At 33.4% G+C, this 10,127-nt stretch overlaps 2 protein-coding genes across 2 annotated transcripts; one reads left to right on the top strand and one right to left on the bottom strand.

Moving 5' to 3' along the window:
* Nucleotides 1–1,338: 1,338 nt before the first annotated feature.
* Nucleotides 1,339–2,994, top strand: LOC105785851 (mitotic spindle checkpoint protein MAD2). The gene is made up of 7 exons (XM_012612035.2): nucleotides 1,339–1,678; nucleotides 1,771–1,786; nucleotides 1,900–2,030; nucleotides 2,114–2,234; nucleotides 2,346–2,449; nucleotides 2,540–2,661; nucleotides 2,756–2,994. Exons 1-7 carry the CDS (start codon nucleotides 1,606–1,608, stop codon nucleotides 2,810–2,812), a joined length of 624 nt encoding a protein of 207 aa, XP_012467489.1. The 5' UTR covers nucleotides 1,339–1,605; the 3' UTR covers nucleotides 2,813–2,994.
* Nucleotides 2,995–3,261: 267 nt separating this feature from the next.
* On the bottom strand, nucleotides 3,262–7,546 carry LOC105785849 (trihelix transcription factor GT-1). Its single transcript, XM_012612034.2, has 5 exons — nucleotides 6,691–7,546; nucleotides 5,861–5,899; nucleotides 4,582–4,713; nucleotides 4,122–4,346; nucleotides 3,262–3,770 (listed from the first exon to the last, which is right to left on the bottom strand). The coding sequence occupies exons 1-5, from the start codon at nucleotides 7,190–7,192 to the stop codon at nucleotides 3,568–3,570; spliced, it is 1,101 nt and encodes a 366-aa protein (XP_012467488.1). The 5' UTR covers nucleotides 7,193–7,546; the 3' UTR covers nucleotides 3,262–3,567.
* Between the last annotated feature and the right edge of the window lie 2,581 nt (nucleotides 7,547–10,127).

Raw genomic sequence — 10,127 nt, 5'->3', positions numbered from 1 at the left:
TATATATATTTCATAAATTATTAAAAAACATACCTTTAATTGACAAAAAAACATGATATATCTATATTTAAATAAAAAACTTAATCCCCAATTTGACCTTTAAATTATATTTATTTTTCTCACTTTAGGATTTGGATTTCTTTTTCTAAATTGATACTTAAACTATTATTCTCTTATTCATTTCTATAACCATATTAAAAATTGATCTCCATATAGCACCAATAAGAATGTGTTATATGTCACATCCAACTAATCGCAATATATCACTTGAAAATTAAATTTATCTAAAATAAAAATTTTAAATTTAAATTAAAAAACTTTTCACTTTGACTCATTGTTGACCGACTGCTTATTGGCATTGACCAATGTTGACCATCAACGTGACGCTATTAGAACGCACCGTGTCCCTTTTTTTGTTTTTTAATAGTATATATATTATATTGATTAAAAATGTAAAAAAATCATATATAATATAAATAGGTCAAATTTTTTTTTAAAAATTCAAAATATATAAATTTCTAAAATATGTAAATTTAAATTTTAAAATTCAAAATAAATATAAAAATTTTAAAAAGGTATTTAAATTTACAAAATTGCAAAAAGAAAACTTAAATTTTAAAAATATATATTCTAGAAAAAACTTAATTTGTTTTTGAAATTAGATATATTGTTTTGAAATTTTAAAATTTAAAATTTTGAAAAATAAAATTTATGACAAAATGTCTAGAATATATATTTTGAAAATTTAAGTTTTTTTGCAATTTTAAAATTTTTGTAAAAATCAATTTTATATATTATTTTGATATTTTAAATTTTAAATTTATATATATATTAGAAATTTATAATTTTTTGAATTATTTTTATATTATATACCTTTTTAATTTTTTAATTAATATAATATATATAATATTAAGAAAAAGATGACACATGATGCATTCGAATAATGTCTCGTGGATGATTAACAGTAATCAATTGTCGGTCAATGATTAGTCAAAGTAAAGGGTTTTTTAATTTAATTTTAATTTTTTATTTTAAATAAGCTTAATTGCCATATGATTGATTCGATGTGTCATGCGGCACATCCTGATTGGCACCATGTGCTGTCCGTTTTTTTAACACTTTAAAAAAAAAAAAAAAACTTGAATCAAATAACAAAATGATAATTTAAGTACTTTGAGACCAAAAAAAATAGGCAAAATGAGAAAATGCATAATTTGAGAGCCAAACTGAGATTAAGCCGGAGAAAACGCCTCTAACTACTATAAAGAATCTAACGTGGCCGCACGATTGGTACTTAAAAGAAGAAACAAAAAAGGTCGAGTTTCTTACCGTTGAAGACGCAATATAAAAAGTTGTAGTTGGCTCCAAGACGAACATCAAGAAAGTAGCCGTTACACTGCTTTTTGCTTTTGCCCTTCGATTATTATTTTTTTCTCAAACTCATATTTCCTGAAAACTCATCAGCCATTGGAGCGATAGGCATCTTCTTCTAACTCAAACGATAATTTCTACTTCCTAAATCCCCAATTACAGTTGCCTTTTTTCCCTAATTTTACCAATTATTTAGTTCCTTTCATCCAAAATTTTGATCCTAGAAGAAGTCGAATGGCGTCAAGAACAGTTGCCAAAGATATAATCACTCTTCGAGGCTCAGCGGCAATCGTCAGCGAGTTTTTTGGTATGTGATTCCTCAAATATAACTTTTTTTCTTTTACCCCTTTTTGAGTTTTCTGAGAAATTTTGGCTGACTTTGTTCTTTTCCCATTTCAGGATATGCAGCGAACAGGTAAAGATGAGCGGAAGTTTATCCCCCCCCCCTTTTAATTATCCTTTTCATTTTTATGAAACTATTATTTTTAGATTTAGAATAAAAAGAGTGGTGATTATGGTTTTCTATAGCATTTTGTACAATCGAGGAGTTTATCCAGAAGAAAGTTTTGCCAAAGTGAAGAAATACGGGCTCCCAATGTTGCTTACTCAAGATGAAGGTGTTAAATCCTTCATTTCGAATCTAACAGCTCAGCTTTCTGGTAAATCTCTGTCTTTGTGGGTGATGCATTTAAGTCCATATTAATCACTTCCTCACATTCTGAAAATGAAATTGTTGGGAAAGAATGGCTGGAAGCTGGGAAACTACAGAGGGTGGTAATGGTTATCATGAGCAAGGCAGCCAATGAGGTCTTGGAGAGGTGGAATTTCAGCATTGAGACTGATAGTGACGTTGTTGAGAAAGGGTAATATTCTGATCATCTTTTTTTACTCAGTTAAGAATTTTTCTAGTTTTGGTGTGAAATCTGAGAGATGGGTTTTCATCGGTTCTTCATTTTTTGTGTATTTGAATGCAGTGTGTCAAGGGAAAAGAGTGACAGAGAAATCATGAGAGAAATTCAGGCAATCATGAGACAGATTGCCTCAAGTATTACTTACTTGCCGTGCCTTGATGAACCATGTAAGTGGAGATATATGCTTAAAAATGCAATTTGGGTCATCAGATTGACTCAGGCTCTCATTTACTTGCATGGATTGCTTGTTCTTCCAGGTGTGTTTGATGTTCTAGCATACACTGATACGGATGTTCCAGTACCATTCACTTGGATTGAGAGTGACCCTAAGCTGATTGCAAATCCACAAATGGTGAAGTTGCATTCATTTGATACCAAGGTAATATTTGCAAAGCAAGCCAATCAATAAAATTTACGCCAAAGCTTTGTTGGTTTTTTATTCTCAAGTATTTGTCTGTTGGGGTTCTATGCAGATACACAAGGTTGACACTCTTGTTTCATACAAGAATGATGAATGGGACGAGCAGTAGAGTGCCTGAACCTTCTGTCTCCTTCCCCCCCAATATGTGAATCTTTCTATTCACATATTTTTAATAGATTACAATGAAAGATGAAATATATCTGTTTTTTTGGGCTTGCTTTTTTGTATAGCTATGAAATTTTCTTTCTTAATTATTTCAAGTTAATTTCATCTCAATTATTTCAAACCAAATTTGAAGAATTTCATCTTACATTGTTTTCATGTTATAAATGTTATTTAAAAAAAATAAAAGTTAATTCTTCAAATTGGTGCGAACCTTTTATGATATTAAAGGTAAAAGAACTAAAAACTAGAAATTATAAATTTTAAAGTGCTTTTCTTATATGTTCCTTTTTCCTTCTTTTCAAATACTCAACAGCCTACTTCTAAAAAAAAAAACTTAAACTCCTAATAAATTCGGCTCCAGTATAAGCATTTAGCCAAGAAAAAACCCAAAACTAAAACAAAATCTTTAAAAATTGACCCAATTTGACAACCTTGCGTAATACTTTGTTTTCAATCCAAATGGATATGCACAGAAGGAGACCCAGGCCATATGAACAGGTACTGTACAGGAGTGAATATCTAAGAGGACAACACGCTACCGACAGCAAGAGTTATGGGGTTCATGTTTAGTAAGCGGTAATGATGCAAACAACATAATCACAATCTTCAGAAAGCACCAGAGCAAATCTTAGAACCCCATATGCTCACTTATGTCAAGGCAACGCAACTCTGTTATAGACCTTCAAGATGCAACAGCTTTCAACTAACACCTCGATATATAGTATTAGTTTGAAGGTCATCCATACTGTCAATGTTTCTGTATCCATCAATCTCTCTGAGACCTGCGTACCCTCGAAGGACTAGATATTCACGGTAATCATCTTCTGTGTAAAAAATCTTCTCCTCTGTGTGGACTGGTATATGATCTGACTCATCATACAGGCACACTTTCACAGCCAAACCTGATCGAAGGTATTTGAAAACACACAGACACACACACACAAAAAATCCTTGTTATTTCTCCTACCACTGACAAAAAATGCCTGCAGGTATGTTTAATAGTAACATGAAGGTGCTGGCTTAAGGTTTGTTCTACGTAATATTTCATGTGAAAGCAACTATGCATTATTAAGGCTTTCACATTGTGGGGATCTTGGGAAGGTTAGATATCCATAAATTTTATCCTTACACATGCTTTGTAGATGACTGAAGATTATTACATTATCCAGAGTGGGATTTTTCATCTATTATAATTTTATGACACCAATTATAATAGAAATTCTTTTGTCAGAATTTGTTTAGTATGTACTTACCTTCATCAAGATGGAGTTTATAATTCCCTAAAGGCATTTCCCTGTCGAGACTACGAACTATATGATCTTCATCCTCCAACCAAAATGCACGCTTAGTTCTCAATCTAAAAGCAGATTTAATTGCCTCTCTGATGGCTTCAGTAGTACCGTCGATACCAATCCTTTGGGTGTAGTCCCCATACTTAACCGTTATAACCCTGCCTCCATATGGCAGACAATCTCCACCTACCAAAAAGGGTGTGGAAGAGATGTCGATATAAATATTTGGATCAGAATTAAAATTTTCATCACAGACAAGATTGGGAGTCAATGCTCATAATCAAGCACGTTTAACACAACTACATTCAGTTGAGGAACTGCAATGGAAAAGATACATCTGATGCACCATCAGAACACCTGTGCTTTATGTGCAAAGCAATCCGGGGAGGAATAAGATCATCAGAAACTGTAACAGACTTACCATTTCCAGGGGTCTCTCTCCAATTCCAAGGAGGAACTCCACTAGCTGCAACTGCATTGGCTGTGGTGATGGCAAGAGGATGTCCATCATAATCTAAACCTTGTTCAATATTAAGCGCTGGCCTACCACTAGCTGCATACCAGAAAGCATTAATAACATTTTTAAAGTTCAGAAAAGGGCAACATGGATAACAGAGAATGTCTATTGTGAATAAATGAAATACTACTCACTTCAATATAAAGTCGTTGACTTCAAATGAGGCAGCAATTCTTTAGAGTACATAATATTTCTTTTTAACTTAAATATCGATTCAACGTGGAAGCACATGAACATGCCAAATCGATGTTCTTTTCATTTTTTAACACCAAATTCTTAAAATTCCTAGTAAAACAAAAATTCCATTGAGACTGAATTAAAATAAGGCATAAGATCGCATGCTTATAAACCCCAGTGATGGATTAAATTTCATCCCCTAGCTCAAATGGAAAGATAAGTGCTGTCTGGAGATACTAATGGGTAATGGCGCTCTAGGAAGAGACCTTGTTAGGGAGAACATTTTCCATCTGATATCATTTGAATGCTACATGAAATAAAGAATAGTATTAGAGTAAGAAAGTGTAGATAATCAACAGGTTCTATCAGTACGCTGTTTCATGAAATAAGGATAGCATTAGAGTAAGAAAGTGTCAGTACATGCTGTTTCACTATCGGAAGAACTAATCCTGGGTGGGAGCAGGTGGTATGTTGGGCTTGCAAGGCTATTGACACTGTCACTGGAATTAAAAGGTTAGAATTAACCGCAAGGGGTTGAAAATGAAGGGGAAAGTAACAAGCAAGGTTGTCCATCTTGGTTGAAAATGCTGAAAAGAAAGGTTACTAGGGAAAAAAGTGTGACTGTTCAGTTTTATTTTTAAGTAAATCCAATTTAACAGATGAATAAATAGAGGGTGAAAAATATGAAAAATATGAATAAATGCGATGGATAACGTTACTCGTCTTATGAAAAATATCCACATACTGTGGTGCCTTTTTTTCCGAAAAGAATACCATGGTGCTTTCAAAATAGGAATACTCTTCTCTAATTATGCCTCATATTGAATCCAGCAAGAAGTTGACGAGGGGCATAGGGTTAATAAGATTAATGATATTGCACCAATAATTCTAAGATTTACCCAAATTAACTTGAGGACAAATATTACAACAAGCTTCTAAAGCAATGAAACTAAAATAAAGATAAACCAGAAGACAGCAAACTTACGTAACAGCAACAACAACATACCTTCAAGAGGACCAAATGTAATGCTGGTATCCTCAAAACCTGCAAGAGTCCGAACATAATGGTGACAACTATTAAAGTCATGGTAAAAGAAAAACCGAATATATGTGGCAATAAGCCATCAGGTAGCTCACATGAACACCATGCTAGTCCGCTAACAAAAGGGAGAGAGTAAGAAAGAATAGACATTTAAATCTCCAAAAGCAGGAGAAGAAAACTTATGTACTACTTTCATGAAGAAATGCGACATCAAGGTTTCATGTCTGAAAGAAGATCAAACCCGGTAAACCTTGTAAAAGTAGAATGAAGGCATTGGAAAATGGATCAAACCGCATAAGAAACAGAGGAAACAATAGGCCACATACTATTTCCCTACTTTTTTCAAAACGGTATTCTAGATTTCGAAATAATTAAATATATTAATAGATTTTCAATAAATGAATCCAAAATCATGTCAACCAAATATTTTGTAATTGAATTTTAAAGCAGCAGCTTTCATGAAGGTTGAAGAAAACCCCTCTTATAAAGCAGTCACCACAACCATTAAAAAAATGCCACTCAAAATTATTAGACACCAAAATTAATTTCTGTTCTCAACAATTCATTATACCACTCTTAGTAACTCAATAACAAATTAAATTTGAAAAATTACACACTTTTAGAACAAAAAGGGAAAATCATTAAAGCTATATAACTCAAAAACGGATTCTTAAATCCAAATAAAGGATTTAAAGAGAAAGCCCCATCAACCATAGTAACAGCAAATCATCAATAAAAGTTCAGACTTTTTAAATGCAAAATGAAAAGGGCAAAAAAGAAGTCAAAAGTAGTACATAAACCCTTATCAGAGAAATGCATAAAGGAATCAAGCTTGGGAGGAGGAGTTGGAGCCTTATAAGACTTCTGTGTCCTCTCCCTTAATATCTCTTCGATTTCCTTATAGTAACACATCTTGACTGACCCGCTCCCTCTATCTGGATGCTTAGCTTTCTTAAACTCCTTCAACAAGTTCCTCCACTTGTCCGTACACATAGTTGGGGATCGATCGAATCCTTTCTTCCTCATCATAGCTGATATCTTCTCCCAAAGGTGCTTGTTCGATTTAGAAGTATTGAAACGGCCGTCCATTTCCTTTCGGAAACCGATAAGGCTTCGGGTTTCGTCTTGGACCCAGGTCTCGGCTCGTTTCTTGGGGGCTTTGACTTCTGGGTCATCGCCGCTGCTTTCGCCCAAGATCATTTGCTGCTGTTGTTGGAGAGAGTGAGGATGGTGGTGGTGGAGATGATCCGGAAAACCCCCATTGGTGGTGACCTCGATGATCATGTCCCGGGCCATGGCAGCAGGAGCTTCCTTGTATAAATCAATTGGACGAACAAGCACGTGGCAGCGAATCGGAAAGGAAAATGGTTTTTTTTTATTCTTCGCTTCTTTATTAGGGGTTTAAAGCGTTTAGGAGTTGAAAAGAGTGAGACTTTTGAAGAGGAGGAGGAGAAGTGAAATCATGGAGCTTGAATTTGATTAGTCTTTTCTTCCCTTTTCCAGAACATAGCCGATAAATAGTAGTGAAAAAGGAAAATAGCGTGGGCCAATTTCTTTATTTATTTTTGGCAAATAAAGGTAGTAGAAACTATTACAACCAGGTCATTCAATCAGTTGGCTGCAAGACCAATTTCTTTATCTTGCCTTCGGCAGTTGCCTTGCATTGTCCCTCCTCGCCTTTCCCTGTTAGCTTTATGCTACCTTCTCGATAATTTATTTTAAGGGTAAATTATATAAATAATTATTTAACTATAAAATTATTTTGTAATTTATGTATATAGTTAGGTTATTTTGATCAACCATGTTAAAATCCAAACAGAAATGACATTTTATGTTAAATAATAATATTATTTTAAAAATTAAACTTTTGAGTTTCTTTATTTTATCATCATCCTGTTCATCATCTATCGTCCGAGCCCTCTCGGTCACTTGGCTCCAAAACCCTCTCCACCTCTCCATCCATCTCCTGTCTTTTCTTATATAAACAAATAAATTTAGGTACCTTGACAAGCAATGGTGTAGCACCAAACATGTCAGGAATGTCAAGTCCATTAAGATAACCCTTGATCTCAGGAATTCTAAGACCAGCTACATTTAGGCCGAAAAACACAATGGAAAATAATTCAAACTCTCACTTACGGTGGATCGGTCAACACTCAAAGTGAGACCAGAGATGGATATGCTAATCATGCATGATAGTGATTGTTATGAACTTGTTAAGGATATTGGTTCAGGGAATTTTGGTGTAACTAGGTTAATGAGTGACAAACAAATAGAGTAACTTGTTGCAATTAAGTTTATCGAGAGAGGTGACAAGATTAGTTTAAAAACCTTCCAATTTTTTTTCTAAATTTTCTGAGTTTTTCTTGCTTTGGTGATTGAGAGCTGGAATAGATTTGAGTGAATTTTTTTGTTTAGTTTATTACTAGTTCCAGTGATCAACTTCATGTAATTTCTTATTTGAGTTCAAATTTGCAGCTGTCAGTTTTGATTCGTAGTTCATACTTCAGATTTATTATATAAATGATATTAAAATTTAGAAATTCATGTTTATCAGATTCGTTTTGTAAGGTTTAAGACCCAAAGCTGAGGTGAATTACTTAATTTATTAATATGTTAAATTCTTTTCCTTTTAAGTAAAATTGTTTTAAATATTGATTTATGGTAAATTTTAAATAAAAAACGAACATAGAAGATAAATTTTGATATGAATGTATAAATATATATATTTAACAATTTTAGATTTAAATAAATGTGTAATGACTCGATTTTAGTCGGTATCAAAAATGTGGTCTCGAATCTAATTTTGTTAACCAAGCTGTGAAATTATGAATAGAATGATTTTTCTTTTAGTATGAAAATATATTAGTAGGCGGTTGATAACACTCTAGAATAACGTATTTTTATGTATTAATTATGTATTTATTCTAAGTATGATCCTGCTAATTTGAGCTATTTATGATCTTTTATCTCATAAGGACTAAATTTGAGGCAAAAGCAAAATTAAGGGCCAAAAGCGTGAATTTAGAGATAAAATGGGCCAATGTGCGACACAAGAAAAAGTTGGTGCCAAAAGTGCAAGCATGGAGGACACAAGGGTTGAAATGCAAAATGAAGAGATTTTATTCTATTAAACTCTATTTTAATTATATTAGAATAATTAATATTGAGATAATTATTAAGGATTATTTTTAGGATTTTATTTTATTTATCTTTATTTATCTTCAATTAAATGTATTTATCTTTTAAGAATTTAAGTAGGATTAGACTATCTCCCCTAGCACTATAAATAGGGGGTGAAGTGACTCAAAAGAGATGAATTTTTTTTGTAAACACTCTCTTCCCAAAAGTCTAGGTTTTTGTTCTTCTTATATTTTCTTTTAATAAAATCTCTATTTTTATTATATTTATTTTCTTTTCCACCACAACCATGAGCCACTAAACCCATCTAGCCGAAGGTTGTCGATATTCCCCAAAAAGGGTTCTTGAGGCTTAGAATCCGTACTTAGCCTTCTCAACGAGTATTTATCGTTTCTCTGTACTACGGGGCTGACGCTTCCGTCCATGTCCCTTAAGAAGTAAGCTTTTCAACGTATGCAAAGGCGGCCGGTTTGTATGTTTTGGGAAGGTTGCACAGTCGGTTCGTTAACTTACTGCGTCAAAGGTTGGTGAGCCCAAGAGACAAAATGGCGTGGGATTCGCCATTGAGAAGCGTTGATCTAGCATAAGACGATCCCACAGAAGTGATTGTTGGTTAGAGTCAGGTTCGACCAAATCTTAAGTCTAAATCCTTGGAGCTGGTGGTCGTAGGCGTCCTCTTCCACTATAACTGGCTTATTTAGTTTAGGAAGGATCATCTAAAAGCCGATGATTGAACTCAAGGCGGAATGAGACAACTGGAGGCTGGAATCTCCCATAAGAATTTCCTTTCTCTCAACTCTATTTTTAATTTCTCTAATTTTTGATTCAATATTCTTAAATCTGTTTTTATTTTATTTTTCGTTTTCAGATCCAAACATTTAATTCTGTTTTTTTTTTTAGGAACGCAAGTTTTCTTGGGCAAGATTCTGCCTGAGATTTTACGGAACAAGATATTTTGCAAGTCCAGTCCCTGAGGATTTGACCCTACTTCCCTTTTACTATTCTTTTTCATTATTTATTAGGGATAAGATATTTTTGGTGCTTTCAACGACCACATCAGCGGTTGGGTAATTAAATTAAGTGGCTCAAG

This window comes from Gossypium raimondii, chromosome 1 (assembly GCF_025698545.1).
Source record: "Gossypium raimondii isolate GPD5lz chromosome 1, ASM2569854v1, whole genome shotgun sequence".
Lineage (NCBI taxonomy): Eukaryota > Viridiplantae > Streptophyta > Magnoliopsida > Malvales > Malvaceae > Gossypium > Gossypium raimondii.
Note: the sequence above shows the minus strand (reverse complement) of the source record. Positions and strands in the feature narration are given on the sequence as shown.

Bases quoted from the DNA above. Each gene is read 5' to 3' on its own strand.
- LOC105785849 (XM_012612034.2), bottom strand. From the start codon at position 7,192: ATGGCCCGGGACATGATCATCGAGGTCACCACCAATGGGGGTTTTCCG. The intron at 4,714-5,860 runs GTATGTTGTTGT...TCTGGTATGCAG, and splicing joins TACATTTGGTCCTCTTGAAG to CTAGTGGTAGGCCAGCGCTT. The intron at 3,771-4,121 runs GTAAGTACATAC...ACCTTCGATCAG, and splicing joins TAAACTCCATCTTGATGAAG to GTTTGGCTGTGAAAGTGTGC.
- LOC105785851 (XM_012612035.2), top strand. From the start codon at position 1,606: ATGGCGTCAAGAACAGTTGCCAAAGATATAATCACTCTTCGAGGCTCA. The intron at 2,235-2,345 runs GTAATATTCTGA...ATTTGAATGCAG, and splicing joins AGTGACGTTGTTGAGAAAGG to TGTGTCAAGGGAAAAGAGTG. The intron at 2,450-2,539 runs GTAAGTGGAGAT...TTGTTCTTCCAG, and splicing joins GCCGTGCCTTGATGAACCAT to GTGTGTTTGATGTTCTAGCA.